The sequence below is a fragment of the Bubalus bubalis genome, chromosome 12, assembly GCF_019923935.1.
Source record: "Bubalus bubalis isolate 160015118507 breed Murrah chromosome 12, NDDB_SH_1, whole genome shotgun sequence".
NCBI lineage: Eukaryota > Metazoa > Chordata > Mammalia > Artiodactyla > Bovidae > Bubalus > Bubalus bubalis.
The window spans coordinates 71,681,700-71,705,875 of NC_059168.1; the positions used below are offsets into that span (position 1 = coordinate 71,681,700).

General features: G+C 42.9%; 1 protein-coding gene across 1 annotated transcript; it reads right to left on the reverse strand.

The window, feature by feature from the left end:
• Positions 1 to 42: 42 nt before the first annotated feature.
• C12H2orf16 (chromosome 12 C2orf16 homolog) lies at positions 43 to 17,734 on the reverse strand. The gene has a single exon (XM_045162420.1). It carries the CDS (start codon positions 17,732 to 17,734, stop codon positions 413 to 415), a length of 17,322 nt encoding a protein of 5,773 aa, XP_045018355.1. The 3' UTR covers positions 43 to 412.
• Between the last annotated feature and the right edge of the window lie 6,442 nt (positions 17,735 to 24,176).

Below are 24,176 nucleotides of genomic sequence, written 5' to 3' on the forward strand. Positions count from 1 at the left end.
ACGTGACTAGCCCCCCTTTCCTCTGAGACCCCGCCCCGGCAGTGCGCGGTGGGACCCGGGAAACTGGGGGTGGGGTTTGGAGCGTCAACTTTGGCCTGAGAGCCCCTCCCTTTCGTTCCCTCGGTTTGCACAACCTCTCCTGCCCTTCCGGCGCCCCCAGGCTCCACCCCGCGAGAAGAGTGGTCTTTCTTGATGCACAGGAAGGTCAATTATTGCCCCTTTATTTATCTTAGGGAAGTGACAGACCCATTCCCGCTCTCCCTCCCCCCAGGTAGAGAGACGAAGAAGCTCTTTCATTGCTGAGGGCTTAGGAAGTGGAGGCCTTGGCCGAGTAGGAAAGAAGCCAGAGCCGCTCAGGGGAGACTTGAGCTAGGCAATGAATAACGGGGCGGGTCTCTTCCATCTACTAGCGTCAGGCCTCCAAACTTGCCCTCCTTTGGTGATTTTTGGTGTGGTCTCTAGGAGACGTGTTAGAGTTACTCTTGAAATCTTTACTCAAACCATGCCTGGGCCTCTGCCTAGGGGAGCTGTGTTTGAGTCTCTCCTTGAGGGGATTGTTGTGGCTCCTCTCAGAGGGACTTTGTCTGCTCCCCTCAGAGGGCTTGTGCTGTCTTCTCTCAGAAGCACTGTGTCCTCTCCTCTCAGAGGAACTGCGACGAATTTTCTCAAAGAGACTGCGATTGCTCCTCTCAGAGGGACTGCGACATCTCCTCTCAGAGGGACTGCGACATCTCCTCTCAGAGGGACCTCGATAGCTCCTCTCAGAGAGACTGTGATGGCTCCTCTGAGAAGGGTTTGGATGACTCCTCTCAGAGGCGCTGCGATGGCTCCTCTCAGAGGCGCTGCGATGGCTCCTCTCTGAGGCGCTGCGATGGCTCCTCTCAGAGGCGCTTCGATGGCTTCTCTCAGAGGCACTGTGATGGCTTCTCTCAGAGGCACTTCGATGGCTTCTCTCAGAGGCACTTCGACGGCTTCTCCCAGAGGCACTGCGGTGGCTCCTTTCAGAGGCGCTGCGGTGGCTTCTCTCAGAGGCACTTCTATGGCTCCTCTCAGAGGGACTGTATTGGCTTCTTCCAGAAGAGTAACATGGGGTTCTTTCCCTACTGAAGCCGAAGCTCTGGTGGTTTCGTTCCTTGTGTGTGGGTTTCCCTTTAAGGTGACTGTGTGAAGTCCTCTTCATAAGAGAACCAGGTTGTAAGAGTCTCCCTCCAGCATGAACTCTGATTCCTGGTTTGAAGTTCTTGGACTCCTGGGTAGAGATTTCATTTCTGTTAAAGTTTTTCTTAGCTCTGCTACTACTCTCATTTTGAACAGGACCCAAACACTGGCTGGTTGAGATGTTTTTGAGAGTGGTAATTCTTTGGAAAACTGTGGGCTTGGGTAATTGCTTAGGTCTGAGTTGGAAAGAGCTATCCCTTTTTGGTTGTTGAGCTGGTCTGAATTGGTCTGTTTCTTCCCACTGTGTGCTTTCCTGCTTGGTGACTGAGTTTGAATGCCTTAGCTTGAGAGTTGGCATCCTGTGTCTTTTGCTGTCTTTTGTTGAGCAGTAGTCTCTGGCTTTTTGTTTTGGAAGGTAGGTTTTGCTTGACCAGAAATAGTCTGACCTTGTTGTGTCCTCAGGCTTCTGCCCAGCCAAAGCCATAATTCTGTGTGCTGTTTGAATTGCCTGCTTTAGGCCCTGAAAAAGCAGTTGAATAAATTTTGGTTGGGAGGATTTCTTAGGTTGTCTTTTTAAAGAGGCAGTCATTGTCTGAGATGCTCCACTCCTCTTCCTTCTTAACTGGTTTGGTAATTCCCTAGAGGAACTCTGTATTATAGCTCTACCATTTGTATAGAACTTTGTATTTTGTGATCTAACTTCCTTGGGGATTCTTTTCATTGGATATTTTGAATCATAGGTCTTTTTGGTTCTCACTTTAGCCCATTTTTCATCCTGATAGCTTTCAGAGTCACTCTCTGATAGAGAGTGAACTTGAGTGAACTCATAGTGTCCAGGCTCTCTAATTTCTGTCTTTTCTATTAGGCTAGAGCTGTCATATTGCCTTTGCCTGATATGGACTTCTATAGGAGCAGGAGCCTGGGACGACCCAGACTGGAAATTTATTGTAGAAGTAGGACTCTTGGAAGCTCGTGTATAACCTTTGGCTTTCCTTAATGATGTTGATCTAAGGCTCCTTGGTGTGACTGGTCTGTCTCTTCTGTGATACTTTGGGAGCTGGGGTCTTTTACCAGTTCGCAACCTAAAGCCAAGATGTAACCTAATCTCTCCATGGCCTTCAGGAGTGCTTACAAGGTGAAGCTGTGGATAAATAAGAAGGTGAGGCCCAAAAGCAGCCTGTAATTTATGACAGCAATTAAATCCTGAACATCGGCCACACTGTAGGCAGATAGGATATTTTAGGACCAGACCTGAAGCTAAAGGTGGAGGTACATTGGGGGGTATTTGACTCCTCAACAGTTTTGCTGCTATTTTTAGTTGCAAATCTTGTAGCAGCTGGAACTGTTCTGAGAAGTCAGTCTTGGCCTGGGGAAGATAACTTGGCCTGAGGGAGTGTTGGGACTCAAAAATCCTTGTCTGTGAATCACTCTGTGAGTTCTCAGTCTCTTCCATTGGAACAGAATCTCTCCTGGCAAAAAATATGTTGAGGGAAGACTCTGACTTTGCTGGGGCAGGAGGCTGACTCCCTGTGCATGAAACAGGCATGTACTGAATGACTTCCTGGGATATATCGCAGGGTTTTGACTTTTTCTTTTCTCTCTTTCTACTCCCAGAGTAGTGCTGTATTATGGAGGGCATGGAACTACGTGTCCATATCCTTAAAGGTGTTTTCTTCTCATGACCATGGCATGAAGTATGTCTCTGAATGTAGTTTTTGACCACTGAAGGCTGAGAGATAGTACCTTGACCCTTCTCAAGCAGTCTCTCAGAACATGTCATCAATTCAGCTGGAACCCCAAATAAATTCTGAATAGATTGACAGGTATCTTCAGTGGCTCTTTCTGTTAAAGATGTTTGAGAAGAAAGTTTCCTTTCCATAGTGGTCCCCAAGACATTCCCCATCATTAGCATATTGGAGAGATATTTTCTAGGTAGTCGTGGCCTCGAGGAGCGACTCTCCCAGACATTCTGTTGCCTGCCCAGGACAGGCCAGGAACGGGCTCTTTGAGCCCCTGACTCTGCCTGGAAAAACTTAGGTGGTGATCTCCAGTCTTGTGGTGAATGTTGTGAGAGTCTCTGGAGTGAGCTCTCTGACTCCTCCACATGTTTCCTCTTAGTCCTTTCATTAGGTATGACATCCACTCCTGGGATCTCAGAATTTGAGTTTTTTACAGTAATAGCTGTCTCAGCAGGGGGTTGGTTATGAAGGGATAAGGAAAAAGTTGAAGATTGTATCATATCAAGGTCTATAAAAGACTCCTCAGGTTGCAAAATATCTGTCACAAGGTTTTTTATATCCAACACATTTGATGCTTGTGGCATCTCAGAATCCCAAAGATCTAATTCAGATGTTCTGACAGAACTTGAGGTAAGTGAGTCTGAAGAGTTGTTTACAAACCTAGAGAAATAATTCCCTATTTGTAACTCTTCTTCTGATGATCCCTCCTCAGAGTCCTTATTCTGACACACCTCACTTAAATTCAAATCCTCAGATTCCATGACTTGAGGAGGCCCTGTTTTTATCCCTGTAGATTTCACAGCCTGAAGCCCTTGTTTATGATTTAACACTGTAGGTGCCTCAAGTGTAGATGTTGGCTGTGTGGTTAATTCTGCAGATTTCACTTCAGTATTTGGCCTTGGAGTTAATTCTACAGATTCTACTGGTTCTTGAAGATGTAGCCTTGGGAATAAATCCAAGTAATTTGTTGCCTTAAGCCCCACTCTTATTGGTTCTGCAATCTGGGGAATTGGCCCTGGTGCTAATTCCTCAGATTTTACAATTTGAAGTGGTGGCCCCATAGTCTTTACAATTTGAAACCCTGTAAAATCCATTCTTTTCAAAGTTTGGTACTTTGGTTCTGTGCTTAATTTCTTAAATTTTGCATTTTGCAACCTTAAGCCTGAGGTAAACTCCGAAAGTCTCACATCTTGTGGTTTTGAAGTCAACTCAGCACAGTCTACCATTTGAGAGTTTGGCCATGATGTTAATGTTACAGACTTCACAACTTGATATGGTGGCCCAGGAGTCACTTTCACAGGTGTAGCAACTCTGATGGGAGCTACTGGCTTTACCCCTATTGCTTGAGCAACTTGAAGCTGTGTCTTTGTAGAGTTTGTGACTTGTTCTAGTGGCTTTGGACTAATCCTCATGAATTCTGTAATTTGACCCAGTAGTCCTGGGGCTGTTTCTGAATATTTTGTACTTTGATTCTGTGACTGTGTAAGCTTCATTTTTCTCTCCCCTTGTTGCCATGTCTCAGTGGTGACCTCTGCAGATTCTGCGTATCCTGCAACTTGACCTGTTTGCTTTGCCTTTAGGAATCGCTTAGAGGTCAAACCTATAGACCCAGGAACTTGATATCGTATCCCTTCTGTCATCTCTGAAGATTCTGGGACATCTTGAAATGCCTTTGTAATCAATGCTATAGACTCTCCTCTTGGCAGTTTTTGCGTGGAGATCACCTCCACAGATTCCCGGGCTTGAGGGTAGGGCCTTGAATATCTGTCTGCATCAGTGGTTTTACTTACTGGTTTTGGACTCCTTCCTAGAAATTCCTCCCCTTTCAGCTTTGTCTTGAAGGTCAACCCCATAGTTTCTGTAATGTGATCCTTGGGTCCTGAAGTCATCCCTTCAGATTCCACAACTTGCTGCAGCTGCCCTGTATGTAACTCCTTAACTTGGGACCCTGACTGAGAGAGCAACTCCAGAGTTTCCAGGATTCGGTGGCTTTTCTTTGGTGTTGATTCTAAGGATTTTGAATCTTGATTCCTTAGCACTGGAGTCAGATCAACAAATTCTGGTACTTGAAGATCTAGTTTCAGAGGCATTCCTGAAGCTTTCATGGCTTTTCCTTTTGGCTTTTGGATCAACTTCACAGATTTCTCTACAGTTTCTGTGTCTTGATGTGCCAAACTTTGTGCCATTTTTGAAGAATCTGTAACTTGATAAATTGGTATTGAAGTCAAACTAACAGATTTAGGGACTCGATGCATTGGCTTTGGAATCATCTCTTCATGTTCTATTAAGTGATGCCCTGGCCTAGGGATGATTTCAGAGGAGCCTATCATTTGAGAGCTTGTTCTTGGAGTTAGATCCTCAGATTTTGGTCTTTGAAACAGTGACTCTGATGCTAACTCCACAGGTTTTATAGCTTGTTGCAGAGACACTGCAGATGATTTTGCATGCCTTGTGCTTTGCAACTTTGGTTCTGGAGTAAACTCCAAATGTTTCACACCTTGTTGCTGTGATTCTGGAGATAAATTTGAAAATTTGACACTAGTCAACATTGGTCCTGGTATGAAGTTCTTAGTTGACTCTGGTGCCGAGATTCCTGATTTGACACCTTGCAATCCTGAAGTCAGCCCCTGGCAATTCATGCCTTGTTCTTGAGACCCTGGTGTCAACTCTACAGATTTCATATTTTGAAGACATGGCTCTGGTGCAGAGATCTCAGATTTAACACATTGTGACCTGAGACATGATGATGATCCTAAAAAATTCATACTTTGAGATTGGGGCAGTAGGTTTGACTTCATAGATTTCACATCTTGAGAACATGGCAGTGATACAGACACTACAGATTTCTGCCTGAAGCAAGGAATCAGTTTATTAGAATTCACATCTTGAGGTTGTGTCTCTGGTTTCAACTCCAGAGGTTTCCCATCTTGAAAACATGGCTCTGGGGCAAACACCACAGATCTTATACTATGCTGCCTGAGGTGTGAGGGCAACTCCCCACAATTCATACCTTGAGGATGTGGCCCTGAATTTAATTCCATAGATTTCACTTTTTGAAAACATGGCTCTAGAGCAAACACGTTCCATTTCAAATTCTGCAGCTCAGAGTCTGAAATCAGTTTTGTAGAATTGGTACCACAAAGCAGTGGCTCTTTGTTCATCTTCATAGATTTTATATCTTCAAACAGTTGCTCTGGTAAAAATAACATAGGTTTCATAACATTTAACTGAGGGCCCAAAGTGAACACAGACTGCACAACTTGTTGCTCTGACCCAGAATGATTGACCAAAAATTGGACTTCTGGAAACTTTGTCCCTGAAGTTAACTCAGGAGATTTTGCTTCTTGCAAGTGTGATTCCAGGTTGAACAACATAGATTTTGTACCATGAGATTCTGGCCCAGGGTTCATTTCAGAGGGTTTCATACCATGCATCTGTGGCCCTGGATTAGACTTTACAGAACTTAAGTATTGAAGTTCTATCCCTGAATTCAACCCAGTAGAATTTACACCTTGCTGCTGTGGGCCAGAGTTGAACTTTGTTGAAGTTCTACCTTGAGACTTTGTCCCTGGAGTCAATTCACATTTTATGTCTTGTAAATCCTGCACAGGGTTGAACATAACAGATTTTATACCTTGAAGTTCTGGCCCTGGATTAAAATCAGAAGATTTCCTACCTTTACATTTTGTCCCTGAAGTTAACTCAGGAGATTTTATACCTTGCAAGGGTGGCCCACATTTGCACTTCATAGAATCTACACATTGTAATTTTGGCTCTGGATTCAGCTCAGAAGAATTTTCACACTGTATCTGTGGGCCACGGTTGCATTCTGTGGTTGTTACACTTAGAAACTTTGACCCTGAAATCGATTCAGATTTCAGACCTTGGCAATGTGGCCCAGGGTTGAACACCATAGATGTCTCACATTGATTCCCTGTACATGACTTCACTTCAGATCCCATATTTTGACATTTTTTCCCTGAAGTTGACTCAAGGGATTCTGTACCTTGCAAAGATGCCCCACGTTTGCAACCCATAGAATTTAAACATTGTGATTTTGGCTCTGGATTCAACTTAGAAGACTTTGCACACTGCATCCATGGCCCAGGGTTGCATTCTGTGGGTGATACACCTAGAAACTCTGGATTCAATTCAGATTTCCGACCTTGGCAGTGTGGTCCAGGATTGAACACCATGGATGTCTCACATTGATTCCCTGTACATGGTTTCACTTCAGACCCCATATTTTGACATTTTTCCCCTGAAGTCAACTCAAGGGATTTTATACCTTGCAAAGGTGGCCCACATTTGCAACCCATAGAATTTAAACATTGTGATTTTGGCTCTGGATTCAACTCAGAATTTGCACACTGCATCTGTGGCCCAGGGTTGCATTCTGTGGGTGTTACACTTAGAAACTTTGACTCTGGACTCAATTCAGGTTTCAAACCTTGACAGTGTGGTCCAGGGTTGAACACCATAGATGTCTCACACTGATTCTTTGTGCTTAGTCTCTCCTCAGATCCCATATGTTGACATTTTTTCCCTGAAGTCAGGTCCGATGATTTTGCTCCTTTCAGACCTTGGCAATGTGGTCCAGGGTTGAACACCATAGATGGCTCACTTTGAAGCTCTGTCCCTGAATTTAACTTAGAAGACTCCATACCTTGAAATTTTGAAACTGAAGTTAATTCAGAAGAGCTTGTACCTTGCACATGTGACCCAGGCTTGCATCCAGTTGGATTTACACACTGAAGTTTTGGTTCTGAAATGAATGCAGAAGAATTCACACCTTGCAAATCTGGCCCAACGCAGAGCACCTTAGATTTTCTACCTTGAAGCTCCATACTGGGAATCAACTCTGAAGATTTTTTATCATGCACTTGTGACCCAGTGTTGAATGGTGTATAATTCACACATTGAAGTTGTGGCCCTGGCTTCAGTTTAGAGCATCTCCCACCTTGTAATTTAGGCTCATGGTTGAATTCCAGCAATTTCTCATCTGAAAGCTTAGTTTCTGTGCTCAACTCAGATTTTACCTCTTGCAACTGTGGTCCAGGATTGAACTCTAAAGATTGAATACCTTGGTGACTTGTTCCCAGACTCAAATCAGAAGATTTCATATCTTGTAGCTGTTGGTCAGGATTGAATTCAAAAGATTTCACATTTTTAAGCTTTGTCCTCTTGCATGATTCTGAAGATTTTATATGTTGTGGATGTGTCCTAGGACTGAACACCATGACTTTTACATTTTGAAGCTCTTCCCATGGGTTCAGCTTACACGATTTCTCATCTTGCTTTTGCTTTCTAGCATTGCTCTTAGACGATATCCCACTGTGAATCTTTGATTCCAAGGCCAACTTACAGGATTTTGCAACCTGAAATTCTAGGCTAGGACTGACTTCTGTAGAGTTTATCAATTGAAGCTTTATAGACCCAGAAGCTTTTGCACCTTGCAACTCTGCCACAGGGTTGAATTCCATAGATTTCACACCTTGAAGGTGTGCCTTTGATGTCAACATAGATAATTTTCTATCTTGTAACTGTGGCGCTGAGTTGAACCCCAAAGATTTCACCTCTTGTACCTTTGTACCAAGAGTCAATTCAAAAGGTTTCATATCTTGCCACATTGGCCTGGTGATGAATTCTATAGATTCTCCACTTTGAAGCTTTGTCTTTGGTGTTAACTCTGAGGATGTCACACCTTGCAGATGTGGAACAACAGATTTCAAATCTTGCAGCCTCCACCCTAGCCTCAAATCAGATTTCTCACCCTGTCTCTGTGGTTGAGGGTTGAACTCCAGTGATTTCACACCTTGAAGTTCCCTCTTCTGGGATAAATCAGATTTCCCACATTGTAACTTCAGTCCACGATTGAACTCGAAGGATTTTTCATCTTGAAGCTTTGTCCCTTGAATCAATTCAGAACATTTTTTACTTTGAATCTGTGGTTCAGAGTTGAACATTGATTGCGCTTCCTGAAGCATTGTCCCTAAGACCGCTTCAGATTTCATCATACCTTGAAAGTGTGGTCTAGAATTTAACCCTTTAGATTTTACATCTTGAAGCTTTATACCCATAATCAGTTCAGAACATTTCATATCTTTTAAGTGTTGGCCAGAGTCTACTGATCTCACAACTGGAATCTTCCTCCTCAGAGTCAAATCAGATTTTGCACCTTGTAACTTTGGACTAGGTTTCAGGTCTACAGACTTCACACCTTGAAGCTTCTCCCTTGGGATAACTTCAGACAATTTCACACCCTGCAAGTTTGATCCAGACCTGAAATTCATAGATTCTACACCTTGAAGCTTTATACCCGTGATCCACTTAGAAGATTTTATATCTTGCAACTGTGGACCTGACTTGAATTCCACTGATTTCACTTTTTGAAGCTTTGTCCCCAGTGTCAACTCAGATTTCACACCTTGCGATGCTGGCCCAGATTTGGACTTTACAGATTCCACATCTTGTAAATTTGAGTCTGAGATTAATTGAGAAGATTTCTCTCCTTGAAATTGTGACTCAGAGTTGAACACCAATTTCACATTTTGAAGTTTTGATGCCGGGATCAGCTCAGAAGATTTTAGAACTTGCAGCTGGGGACAGGGGCTAAATTCTTTATGTTTTACATCTTGAAGCTTGGCCTTTGAGGTCCACCCAGAAGAGTATACACCTTGTAACAATGACCCAGGGTCAAAATCTGTATATTTGATACCTTGAGTCTTTGTCCCCACAGTCAATTTAGAAAACATTGTACCTTGCAACTGTGAGCCAGGGATTAGCTCAGTAACTGTCTTGTCTTGGGACTTTGTCTCAAACGGTAGCTTAGAAGATTTTAGACCTTGCCACTGTGGCCCAGTGTTGAAATCCTCAGATTTCACGCCCTGAAGCTTTGGCTGAAGAGTCAACTCAGATGACTTCATACTTTTCAAGTGTAGGGGGGAGTTCAACTCTATAGTTTTATCACTTTGTAATTGTGACCCTTGGCTTAATACCTCAGATTTCACCTCAGGAAACTGTGGCTCTTGTGTAAGCAGTGGAGACTTCACACCTTGAAGCTGTGTTCCTGGGGCTGACTGTAATGGTTTCACTTCTTGATGCCATGGTCCTAGGGTCAATGAAGGAGATTCGCCATCTTGCAAGTTAAGCCTATGTTTGAACATCATAGATTTTATATCACAGAGCTTTGACTTGGAAGTCAAGTCACATGATTTCATTCTGCTAAACTGTAGACAGGGTTTCACATTGAGACCTTGAGCCTGAGACTCTTGGAGTGATGTCAAAGATTGTATATCTTGAAGCTTTGGCCCTGGGGTCAATACAGATGACTTCATATCTCTCAACTGTATCAACTCTGTTGGTTTGACACACTGAGGTTGCAACTCAAGATTTAGCAGAGATTTCACACCTTGAAACATTGGTGCAGGCATCCACTGAACAGTTTTCATACTTCCAAACTGTGGCTTTTGGTTTAACTCCACAATTTTCATACCTTGAAACTGTGGCTCTGAGGTTGATGCCAAAACTTTTCCTTCTTGCATCTGTGGTCCTGGAGACAACTCAGGAGTTTTCACCCTCTTCAACTGTGGCCCGAGGTTAAACTTCATATATGCTGTACCTTGAATTTTTGGCCCCAGATGCAATGCAGATGACTTTGCATCTCTTAACTGTGTTGAATATTTCAACTCTACAAATTTGCCACCTTGAGGTTGTGGCTTAAGATTTAACCCTGCAGATTTCACGTCTTGGAACTCATATCCTGGTATCCACTGAATATGTTTCATACTCTCAGGCTGTGGCTCTTGTTTAAACTCAGAAGTTTTCACACCTTGAAGCTGTGGCTTTGAAGTTGACTTTGAGGATTTTACTTGGTGTAACTGTGGTCCTGGGGTCAACTTGGGAGACTTCATACTTTGCAACTGTGGTTCAAGTTTTAACTTTTTAGATTTTACACCTTGAATATTTGATTCTGGAGTCAATTCAGATGATTCCCTACCTTTCAACTGTAATTCAAAGTTGAGATCTACTAATTTTCCATCTTTAAATTTTAGCTCTGGAATTAACTCCAAAGACATCCCATCTTCTGACTTAGACCCTCTCTTCAGTGACTCTGAATTCACACATTGCTGCTCTGGTGAGATTACAGATATCTCACCAACATGTTTTGGCCCAGGAGTTAAGTTCACAATTGCCGTCTCTTGAAACTGTTGCTTTGGGGCTAAATCCACAGATTTTACTCCTTGAAACTTTTGTCTTCTGCTTGCATTCACAGATTTTACTACCTGCTTCTTTGGCCTTGAGGTCAACTTCATAGGTTTTGCAAATTGCAGCTCTTGATCTGGAGTCTCCTCCACAGGTTTTAAACTTTGAAGCTTTGGACATGGGGTTAGCTGCAAAATTTTCACATCTTGCATTTGGGGCTTTGTCAAATTTGTCAATTCCTGAGGTTTCATACCTTGCAGTTTAGGCCCTTGCAGCAATGACCATGGTGCCAAAAACACAGAATTCTCATCTTGCATCCTTGGCCCAAGTTTCAATTCTACAGCTTTCACATCTTGCAGTTGCGTTCTTGGGATGAACGTCACAGTTTTTAATCCTTGATTTCTTAAGGACAGTGCCAACATATCAGATTTCACACCTTGAAGCTTGGAATCGGAGGTGAGTTTCACAGATTTGACATCTTCTCTCGGTGGTCCTGAGGTTATCTCCACAGATTTTTTATCTTCCGGCTGTGGACTTGGGGTTAGCAATGTAGATTTCATACCTCTTGGATGTTGTCCTGGAGTTAAGACTGCAGAGTTTACATCTTTCAACTCTGACTCTGAGGACAGCAACTCAGATATTAAACCATGAAGTTTTGAGCCTGGGGTCACCTCTACTGGTTTCACATCTTCCCCCTGTGACCCAGGGGTTAACACCATAGATTTAACATTTCCCAGTTGTGGCTTTGATGTCAACTGAATAGATTTCAGACTTCCTAAATGTGGTCCTGGGGTTAACTTCACAGATTTTGTATCTTCCAGCTGTGGCTCTGGCATTAGTGCCTCAGATTGTAAACCTTCAACCTCTGAGATTGGGGTCCTCGCTGCAGGTTTTACATCTTGCATCTGTGGTCTTTGGGTCAATCCAGAAGATTTCATAACTTGCAACAGTGGTCCTCTGGTCAACTCAGAATAGTTTACACTTGGCAACTGGAGTCCAGGAGACACCTCCATAGATTTTACATCTGGTCTCTGTGGCTCTGAAACTAATTTATAAGAAATGTCACCTTCAAAGCTTGACATTTGGTCTGCTGCTTCACATTTTATGCCTTGAAACAGTGGCTTTGGACTTAACATCTCAGGCTTAACCCCTTGCTGCTCAGGTCCTGAGGCCAACTTCATAGATCTTTCTCCTTGCATCATTGGTTCTGGAGTTAACTCAAAAATCTTCACATATTGTAGTTGTGGCCCTGAGTTTAACTCAGAGGATTTCACACCTTGAGACTGAACTCCTGATGTTAGATCACAAAATTTGATATCTTGTAGCCATGGCCCCACCTGTTTCACACCTTGAAGCCCTGGAGACATCTTTGCTGATTTAGAATCTTGAAGCCCTAACTCTAGAGCTGTCTCCATGGAAGTCACACTATGAAATGGTGATTCTGGGATTTGCTTCCCAAATTTGACACCTTGAAGCTTTGGCCCTGAGGTCAATTCAGAAAATTTGACATCTTGCTGCCTTGACCCTAGGTTCAGTTCCTCAGATTTCATATCTTGAAGTTCTGAGGTCGATTTCACTGATTTCATGCTGTTAAACTGTGACCCTTCAACAGACAGAATAGATTTCATATTTTCAACTGGGAGCCCTTGACTTAACTGCAAAGATGACTCTGTTACAAATCCTACAGCCTTTGTATCTTGAAGCTGTGTTCCTGGCATTAACTGCACATGTTCAAAACCTTGATGCTTTGGGTCTGGAGTCAGATCAGAAAATCTAACACCTTGTAAGCACGGTACTGAGCTTAGTTCCATGAATTTTGTACTTTGAGTTTGTGGTTTTGCCATCAACTGTATAGATACAACACTCTGGCGCTTTGGTCCTGGGGTACAATCTGACAATTTTATTTCTCGCATTGGGGAACCTGGGGTCAATTCATCAGACGTCACACTGTGATGTGGAGACCCTGAGATTAAATCTAAAAGTCTTTCTCCTTGAAGTGGTGGTTCAGGACGTAACTCTGAAAATCTTACACTATGCAACTGTGGTCCCAGGGACTCACCTTGGGGCTGTACCTCCTGAGTCAGTTCCTCTGGTATCATACTTTGTAGGACTGGCTCTTGTATTGGCTTCTCTGATTCTACCATTTTGGTAGTAGTTGGCTGTTGAATTAAATTAACATATTTCACGTCTTGTAGTTTTGGCTCTGACTCCAACTGCCTGGATGTTACTTCCTGGAGCTGTGGCTCTGGAGTCAACTCTGTAACTTGTGGTTTTGCTCCTGTAATAAACTGTTTAGATTCCACCACTAATGGGGATGACTCAGAGGTTAACTTCACATGTTTCAAATTTTGTAGTAGTGGCTCTGATACCTCATATTGCATCCTTGGTTCTAAAGTCAACTCCAGAGATCCTTTTTCTGAATATGGTTGTACTGGTATTACCTCCTGGATGTTTTCAACTGGAAATGTTGCTAACCCCACAGTTTCTGTGTTTGCATATTCTGACCTTAGGGGTATCTCTGATGATCCTGTATCTTGAAGATGTGGCCTTAGAGGAGTCATTCTTGCAGATTCTATGACTTGATCTGTTGGTTTTTGCATTAATTGGGGCAAATTAACTTGGGGCAAATCCTCAGAAATCAGTCTTACAGTTTCTGTGTCTTGATGGTCTTGACCTGGAGTCAACTCTGAAATTTTTTGAAAATACAGCCTGGGCATCACACCACCAGGTTTCAAGACTACAGATTCCTCCTTTTGTGGCCAGATCTCAGCAGCTAACTCTGTAGGTGGTATGTCTTGATGCCTTGGTCTGGAAGTTAGACCCACAGATTTTAATCCTTGTAAATGCAGTCCCATGGTCACTTTCCTTGATTCAACATGTTGTAACTGTGACTCAGGAATTAACCTACTAGATTCTTCCAGTGGTACATGTAAATCCACAAAATCATCATGCCTTAATGGCCCTAGAGTCAACTCCTCAGGTTTTATACTTGTGGACTGTGGTTCTGAGGTCAATGACACAGATTTCACATTTTGAAATTGTGGTTCTGAGATCAGCTCCTCATAATTCATAACTTCTGAATATGGTCCTAGATTTGGATGAACAAACTTCGTATCCTGAGACTCTGGGGTCAACATGTTTGATTTCATACCTTGCATCTCTGATCCTAGTACCAACTCCAGAGATTCTTGTGTCGTGTGCTGTGACACTGGAGTTTCGTCCATGGCTCTCACACTTTGGAACATAGGCTCAAGAGTGCCCCTGAATGACATTGAGTTCATCTGCATAGATGCTTGGCTCAGTGACCTGGGGGTACTTCCTAAAAATGATTGTATCAACCCCATAGACTCTTTCCCATGGTGACCAGTGTCAGGGGTTAGCTTTGCTTCTGTTTCTGGATATCCTGGTTCTGAGATCATGCCTAAAAATTCTGAAGCTTGATACCGTGAGATCATTCCTTCAGGTTCTGTGACTTGATGATTTGGTCTGGAGTCTACCTCTACAGATTTTACTGCTTGAATGTGTGCTCCTGGGATCAGTTCCTCATATTTCATACCTTCTACCTTTGTCTCAGGAGTCAGTCTTGTACTTTCTACCATTTGAGGAGTTTTTACATCTTCACGCAATGGTATTGGGGCTGTCTCCTCAGATCTTACATCCTGTGACCATGGCTTTGGGGCCAACTCCCTAGGTTTCATATCTTTTTGTACTACTCTTGGAGACAATTCCACAGTTTTTATACCTGGAAATTCTGATGGTAGAGCCAAATGAACATATTCCATACCTTGCAACTGTGAACTGGGGACCAAATCTGTAGATTTCTTACTTTGCAACTGTGGTGCTGGAACTAACCCAGTAGACTTTTTACTTTGTTGTTGGGGTCCCAGCATCAGTTGGATAGATTTCACACCATGAAGCTGAGCCCCTGGGGCTGACTGCACAGATTTCTCATTTTGCCCCTGTGGGGTGGTGGCCAACTCCTCAGGTTTTACACTCTGCCATTCTGGTTCTGTGGCCAGTTCTATAGAGTTCACAGTTGAGACTGGCTGTGTGTGATTTCCCAGTTCTGGGACTGAACCTGTGGTTATGTCTACAGATTTTATATTTTGTGACTCTGGTGCCAAAACCAGTTTCCCAGACTTCAAATTTTGCAGTCTTGGGGATAACGTCATAGAACCCATAACCTTAATTTGTGGAATTGATTTCATCTCTCTATAGTTCACATCTGGAACTGATGTAGTGGACATTTCTGCAGATTCTGTGACTTGAGGCAGTGGCTTTTGGCCCATTCCCATAGATTTTGTACCTGTACCCAGTGACCTTGGGATTGTCCCTAAAGATTCCATCATTTGATGATGTGAATGTGTCACCTCTGCAGATTTCTCCATTTTTATCCAGGGGTCAGAGGTCAACTCCATAGTTTCTATTACATGATGACTTTGCCTTGGACTCATCTCTGAATACTCCAGAATTTGATGCCCTGGGGTCAACCTCGAAGACTCCGTGACTTGATGAGATGGCCCTGGTGTTAATGCCATAGATTCTGTGCCTTGATAATATGGTTGTGGAGTCATCCCCTCAAAGTCTGGCACTTGAATACATGACCCAGGAGTCAACTCAATCCTGGAGTTGGCTTGAGATATTGGAATCACTCCTCCTGATTCCATGACTTTATGTGGTGGCTTTGGAGGTAAGCCCACAGATTCTACCACTCCAAATGTACCAATAGTAGTAAAAGACCTTGAAGTCAAACCATCTGATTGAATTGCCCTTGGGGTTAAATTTGCAATCTGAGACTGTGTATCTGGGATCAAACCCCCAGATTCTATAACATGTGACTTTGTTGGTGGAATTATCCCCATAAAATCCATAGCTTGTAATAGTGCTACTGGAGTCACTTTCATGTAATCCATCACTTGATGCAATGGCCTTGGGATCGTTTCAAATGATTTCATATTTTGACATATTGGCCCTGGAGTAATCTTCAGTGATTCTGTGACTTGACTTTGTGGCCTTGATGTTACATTAACTGATTGCATAACTTTATGTGGCCCTGGAGTTATTTCCACAGTTTCTATGACTGCATGTCGTAGTCTTGGATTCGTCTTTCCTGGTTGTATGACTCGATGGTCCAACAATGTACTCCTTTTTACTGACTCCATAACTTGATATTGCATTGTTGGGGTCATTCCCATTGACTGTATGATAGGTGGATGTGATTTTTTAATCATCCCCATAGAATCCATGACTTGAAGCAATGCTATCGGAGTTACCTTCACATTATCTATTACTTGATTCAGCTGTCTTGAAGTTATCTTTCTTGATTCCATAACTTGCTGCTGAGGTCTTGGGGTTACCTCCACTGATTTAATGACTTGATATGATGGTTTTTTGCTTACATGCACTGTTTCCATGGCTTCCATTGGTTTTTCAACTTCATTTGGTGGCCATTGGAACAAACCCACAGATTCTATCACTTCTGAATGTGAATCTGGAATCATCCCCATTGAATCCATGACTTGAAGTAATGCCAGTGGGGTAACTTTTACACTATCTGTGACTTGGTATGGTAGCTGTGGGTTCAGCTCCATATTAGGCACCTGGGTCTGTTGCTGTTGTATCCTTTTTTCTGGAAGACCTAAGACCCTCTGCTTTATATTAAGCTCTAGCACGTGTTTTGGGTGCTTCTTCAGTAAAGTCATTTCCTCTTGAGTGATGTCAGCTCCTAAGCTTTTGGGAAGTAGAGTATCTACTGATGTCATTAATGGCCTGGATTCAAGGATTTGGGGGCCATCTCCAGGTTGTGACTGCTTACCTGAGATAAGAGTCTGAGAAATTCTTGTTTCTGTTCTATTTAATCCAGATGCCACTCCAGTGTTCCTTTGGAGCTGAAGAGATGGAAGGTCTGGGGATTCATTGTTGATATTTTGCTCAGTGCTTTGATGAATGGGCATCGATAGCTGGATTTGGGGTTTTTCTGGTTCAGGGACTCCTCCTTGCACCTCAATTAAATAATTCAGCATTGACCATGATTCCCTCACAGGCAGAGGCACTGTTTGTTCCCGCAAAGTACAAACCTTCCAAGCCATATGTCCCTCTAACTCCCACCTAGCCAAAGGAGAGAGCTGGATTGGAGCTGACCCTGACAATAGTGGTCTCTCTTTGAAGATAATATTTGGCTTATGATCTGATGTCAAATCACTCTTGCTTCTTCTCTTATCCTTTGTTTTTTCTTCTTGTCTGTGGAGATCTGGAGATTCAAAAGAAGAGTTGATAAAAGTGCTTTGAGGGCTTAAGGATGAAACAGTTTCCAAATTCTGAAAAAGTTCTGATTTCCCAAGCTCTGAAAGCATAAAAGAAGGCTGAGATCTGCCTTGGTTCCTGAACACAGGAGGTTGATTTTGGGGTAAAATAGGTAAACTATGGCTCCGGAATTGCCAAGTTGTTTCTTCAGAAAAGACGGGAAGGTGAGACAGGCTCGAGCTGTAGGATGATCCAGAGGAGATGCTACTGTCAGTAGAATGTTCTGCATTCTTACAGTCACAACAGGGTAGGACAGGCTCCTGAGCCACAAAAACAGAGGAGGTGGAAGAAGAAATCATATCCTGTGGTTCAGGCAAACCCAATTCCATAAGACTTGATCTAAGAAATAAAGAGAAAAGTTCCCATTTGTTTTGAAACAGGAAAAAGTAGGAAAATGGAAAGACAATGGCCATTTTGAATGCAAAATATTTTGGACTGAGGGAAAACAAAAAAGCTTGCTTTCCCCAACATTAATTGCTTATTTATGGAAAGAATTCCTCCACCAGGAAAAAGGGATGCATTTGTCCCCATTCCAATCAGAAATGATTCACAGACCAGTGGTTCTTAAACTTTGCCCCACTACAAAAACTAACTAACCATCTTTCTTCTTCCTCCCCCTCTCTCTTCCTCCTTCCCTCTCTCCCTCCCTCCCTCCTTCACTCCCTTCCTTCCTCCCTCTTAAAAGCTCTACCACTTTCAACCTCCACTCAGAAACCACCTGACCTTGTACTTTCCAGGTGTTCGAAAATCTGTTGAAGACTCCTGTCCATTGACCAGAGTACATATTCCTGGGTCCATCCCACAGGGAGTTCTGAAAAACTAGATGCAGCAGAGTGTGTTAGTGTACTTGAAGTGATATTAATGTACTGGTAAGCTACCCCACGTCCGAGGTCAGGGGCAGCGGCTGAGAGGAGCAACCCCACGTCCAAGGAGTGGTGGTTGCGTGGGTACAGGAGGGCCAAGAGGAGCTACTCCACATTCACGATCAGGAGGGGCGACCTCGTCCAAGGTAAGGAGCAGCAGCTGCGCTTTGCTGGAGCAGCCGTGAAGAGATACCCCATGTCCAAGGTAAGAGAAACCCAAGTAAGATGGTAGGTGTTGTGAGAGGGCATCATAGGGCAGACACACTGAAACCATAATCACAGAAAACTGGCCAATCTGATCATACAGACCACAGCCTTGTCTAACTCAATGAAACTAAGCCATGCCATGTGGGGCCACCCAAGATGAACGGGTCATGGTGGAGAGATCTGACAGAATGTGGTCCACTGGAGAAATGAATGGCAAACCACTTCAGTATTCTTGCCTTGAGAACCCCATGAACAGTATGAAAAAGCAAAATGATAGAATACTGAAAGAGGAACTGCCCAGGTCGTTAAGTGCCCAGTATGCTACTGGAGATCAGTGGAGAAATAACTCCAGAAAGAATGAAGGGATGGAGCCAAAGCAAAAACAATACCCAGTTGTGGATGTGACTGGTGATAGAAGCAAGGTCCAGTGCTGTAAAGAGCAATATTGCATAGGAACCTGGAATATTAGGTCCATGAATCAAGGCAAACTGGAAGTGGTCAAACAGGAGATGGCAAGAGTGAACGTCAACATTCTACGAATCAGTGAACTAAAACGGACTGGAATGGGTGAATTTAACTCAGATGACCATTATATCTACTGTGGGCAGGAATCCCTTAGAAGAAATGAAGTAGCCATCATGGTCAAAAAAAGAGTCTGAAATGCAGTACTTGGATGTAATCTCAAAAATGACAGAATGATCTCTGTTCATTCCCAAGGCAAACCATTCAATATCACGCTAATCTAAGCATATGCCCCAACCACAAACGCTGAAGAAGCTGAAGTTGAACGGTTCTGTGAAGACCTACAAGACCTTTTAGAACTAACACCCTAAAAAGATGTCCTTTTCATTATAGGGGACTGGAATGCAAAAGTAGGAAGTCGAGAAACACCTGGAGTAACAGGGAAATTTGGCCTTGGAGTATGGAATGAAGCAGGGCAAAGGCTAATAGAGAATGCACTATTTTGTGTTCTCTTTGTTTGGCACTCTTTTGCCAAGAGAACGCGCTGGTCATAGCAAACACCCTCTTCCAACAACACAAGAGAAGACTCTACACATGGACATCACCAGATGGTCAACACTGAAATCAGATTGATTATATTCTTTGCAGCCAAAGGTGGAGAAGCTCTATACAGTCAACAAAAACAAGACCAGAAGCTGACTGTGGCTCAGATCATGAACTCCTTATTGCCATATTCAGACTTAAATTGAAGAAAGTAGGGAAAACCACTAGACCATTCAGGTATGACCTAAATCAAATCCCTTATGCTTATACAGTGGAAGTGGGAAATAGATTTAAGGGCCTAGATCTGATAGACAGAGTGCCTGATGAACTATGGATGGAGGTTCGTGACATTGTACAGGAGACAGGAATCAAGAGCATCCCCAAGAAAAAGAAATGCAAAAAAGCAAAATGGTTGTGTGAGGAGGCCTTACAAATAGCTGTGAAAAAAAGAGAAGCAAAAAGCAAAGGAGAAAAGGAAATATATAAGCATCTGAATGCAGAGTTCCAAAGAATAGCAAGGAGAGATAAGAAAGCCTTCCTCAGTGATCAATGCAAAGAAATAAAGGAAAACAACAGAATGGGAAAGACTGGAGAAGGCAATGGCACCCCACTCCAGTACTCTTGCCTGGAAAATCCCATGGATGGAGGAGCCTGGTAGGCTGCAGTCCATGGGGTCACGAAGAGTTGGACACTACTGAGCGACTTCACTTTCACTTTTCACTTTCATGCATTGGAGAAGGAAATGGCAACCCACTCCAGTGTTCTTGCCTGGAGAATCCCAGGGACGGGGGAGCCTGGTGGGTTGCCGTCTATGGGGCCGCACAGAGTCAGACACGACTGAAGCAACTTAGCAGCAGCAGCAGCAGAGATCTCTTCAAGAAAATTAGAGATACCAAGGGAACATTTCATGCAAAGATGGGCTCGATAAAGGACAGAAATGATATGGACCTAACAGAAGCAGAAGATATTAAGAATAGATGGCAAGAATACACAGAACTGCACAAAAATGATCTTCACGACCCAGATAATCACGATGGTGTGATCACTCACCTAGAGCCAGATATCCTGGAATGTGAAGTCAAGTGGGCCTTAGAAAGCATCACTAGGAACAAAGCTAGTGGAGGTGATGGAATTCCAGTTGAGCTATTTCAAATCCTGAAAGATGATGTTGTGAAAGTGCTGCACTCAACATGTCAGCAAATTTGGGAAACTCAGCAGTGCCCACAGGACTGGAAAAGGTCAGTTTTCATTCCACTCCCAAAGAAAGGCAATGCCAAAGAATGCTCAAACTACCACACAATTACACTCATCTCACATGCTAGTAAAGTAATGCTCAAAATTCTCCAAGCCAGGCTTCAGCAATACGTGAACTGTGAACTTTCAGATATTCAAGCTTGTGTTAGAAAAGGCAGAGGAACCAGAGATCAAATTGCCAACATCTGCTGGATCATCAAAAAAGCAAGAGAGTTCCAGAAAAACATCTATTTCTGCTTTATTGACTATGCCAAAGCCTTTGACTATGTGGATCACAATAAACTGTGGACAATTCTTCAAGAGATGGGAATACCAGACCACCTGACCTGCCTCTTGAGAAACCTGTATGCAGGTCAGGAAGCAACAGTTAGAACTGGACATGGAACAGACTGGTTCCAAATAGGAAAAGGAGTACGTCAAGGCTATATATTGTCACCCTGCTTATTTAACTTCTATGCAGAGTACATCATGAGAAACGCTGGACTGGAAGAAGCACAAGCTGGAATCAAGATTGCCGGGAGAAATATCAATAACCTCAGATATGCAGATGACACCACCCTTATGGCATAAAGTGAAGAGGAACTAAAAAGCCTCTTGATGAAAGTGAAAGAGGAGAGTGAAAAAGTTGGTTTAAAGCTCAACATTCAGAAAACTAAGATCATGGCATCTGGTCCCATCACTTCATGGCAAACAGATGGGGAAACAGTGGAGACAGTGGCTGATTTTATTTTGGGGGGCTCCAGAATCACTGCAGATGGTGATTGCAGCCATGAAATTAAAAGACGCTTACTCCTTGTAAGGAAAGTTATGACCAACCTAGACAGCATATTAAAAAGCAGAGATATTACTTTGTCAACAAAGGTCTGTCTAGTCAAGGCTATGGTTTTTCCAGTGGTCATGTATGGATGGGAGAGTTGGACTGTGAAGAGAGCTGAGTGCTGAAGAATTGATGCTTTTGAACTGTGGTGTTGGAGAAGACTCTTGAGAGTCCCTTGGACTGCAAGGATATCCAACCAATTGATGCTAAAGGAGATCAGTCCTGGGTGTTCATTGGAAGGACTGATGCTGAAGCTGAAACTCTAATACTTTGACCACCTCATGCAAAGAGTTGACTAATTGGAAAAGACCCTGATGTTGGGAGGGATTGAGGGCAGGAGGAGAAGGGGATGACAGAGGATGAGATGGCTGGATGGCATCACCGACTCGATGGACATGAGTTTGGGTGAACTCCGGGAGTTAGTGATGCACAGGGAGGCCTGCCGTGCTGCGATTCATGGGGTCACAAAGAGTTGGACACGACTGAGCAACTGAACTGAACTGAACTGATGAGAATAATGAAAAGAGAGACTTAGAAAGGAGACAGCTATCATAGTGAGGAAAGTGAAACAGAATCCCAGGTATCTTACTCATAACTTTCACAGGATTTATCAGTAGGGTAGAGAGAGAAAAAATATACACAGAAAAGATTGATTTTACTCACCGTTTCAGGTTAGCTTCAATGCAACCCATCCTGAGATTTTTTTCCAACTGTGAATCTGGAAGTAGAGGTGAAGAATCTATTAGAATTATGACTCTTGACCTTACCTTAGTTCAATCCCCTCATTTTGCAAATAAGGAAACAAAGACAAAATCATGCCTAAAATCAAAAGGCTAGTTAGTGGTAGAGCTCAGATTTAACCAATGTCTCATTTTGTTTGTTTCTCTTTTTTTAGCTACAGTGTGCTGTCTTCACCATGTAATAAATGTAAGCCATTGCAAACAGCAGGAATAATCATGGTAGGGAGAAGAAGTAGGGAAAACAAAGAAATACATATTTTTGGAGGAAAAGATAAGTATTATTCAGTCTCTACGGTAGAGAAAAGAGTACTGGAGTGGGTTGGAAAATCCCATGGACGGAGGAGCCTGGTAGGTTACAGTCCATGGGGTCACAAAGAGTCAGACACGACTGAACGACTTCACTTCACTCCCTTCACTCACTTCATACTTTATCACTAGAGAAGGAAATGGCAACCCACTCCAGTGCTTTTGCCTGGTGAATCCCATGGACACAGGAGCCTGGCGGGCCATAGTCCATGGGGTCACAGAGAGTCGGACACGACTGAAGTGACTGAGCACATGGTAGAGAAAAAAGATATCAAAACTTCCTACACCAAACTCTTCATAGTTAACCCCTCTCACAGAGTTTCTTTCCTGATACTTTAAGCTTTGCACAAAAGGAGATTAGAAAAGGAAGTACGAGGATAGGAATGAAAGAATTCATGATTCTTTTCATTCATGAAAAGAATTATGAAGCCATTTACATTTCTTCAGAAGTGTAGTTGCTAGAAAGAGTAGGCATATTTCTTTCATATAACACAATCTTTTCAACCTTCTTCCTTCTACCTGCTATTACAGGTTAAAGTCTTAAAGCAGACCCTGCAGTTGATTTGTCATTAGTCTTAAACTGAAGAATAAAAGATAAGATCTTTCTGACCTGTGAATTTCTGGATCTTTTTCAATATATGCTGCTTTGAAGTCTAGAAAGGCACAAAAAGAACAAATAAAATCAAGTAATGCTCTAGGTTAGAGACTTTATTGATAGCACATTTCACCTCATAGACATAAATATAAACACTTGGCATTCATAAAGACAGCAACAGTTACTTCATTCATTTAATACTGAATCATTTATTGAGTACTTACTATGTTCAATGTGATGTGTGGGGTGCTGAAACTGTAGAGATAAATATGATTCCTGTGTTCTAGGAACTTATGCTAGTAGGGAAAAGAGAAGTCTAAACAGGTAAGTTACAATATCACGTGGTAAATGCTGTAACACAAATAGAAATGTGAGGGCATAAAAAGGATAGTGATTAACTGCCTGGGAGAAAAAGGAAGAATTACTCAAAGAAGTTACCATTTGTACTGGAGTTTGAAGAATCAACAGAAGGTTTTTAGGTGAAGAAAGAGCCTTCCAGGCAAGCAGGAGTATCACTGAGCATCACAATTGTCAGGTACTTTTTTAAATAAATTAATTTTCGGCTGTGTTGGGTGTTGGTTGCTGTGCTCAGGCCTTCTCTAGTTGTGAAGAGTGGAGTCTACTCTCTCTCTAGTTGCAGCTCGTGGGCTCTAGAGCAGGAGCTCAGTAGTTGTGGCACATGTGCTTAATTGCCCCACAGCATATCATATCTTCCCTGACCAGAGATCGAACCTGTGTCCCCTGCATTGGCATGCAGATTCTTAACTCCTGGACCACCAGGGAAGTCCCTGTCAGATGCATCTTTGCTAAGTAGTGAAAGATGAAGCTGAAAAAGTAGGTGGGAAGCCAGATTATATGGGATTTTCATTTCATCCTGCAGGTCAGAATTTCCCATTCAGTATGTAATAAACTCCTAGTGTTTCTGCAAGGGTGTTCCAGGTCCTTTTGAAAGCAGAAGGGACATTGTTACAATTTCAACTAAAC

Bases quoted from the DNA above. Each gene is read 5' to 3' on its own strand.
- C12H2orf16 (XM_045162420.1), bottom strand. From the start codon at position 17,734: ATGGAATTGGGTTTGCCTGAACCACAGGATATGATTTCTTCTTCCACC.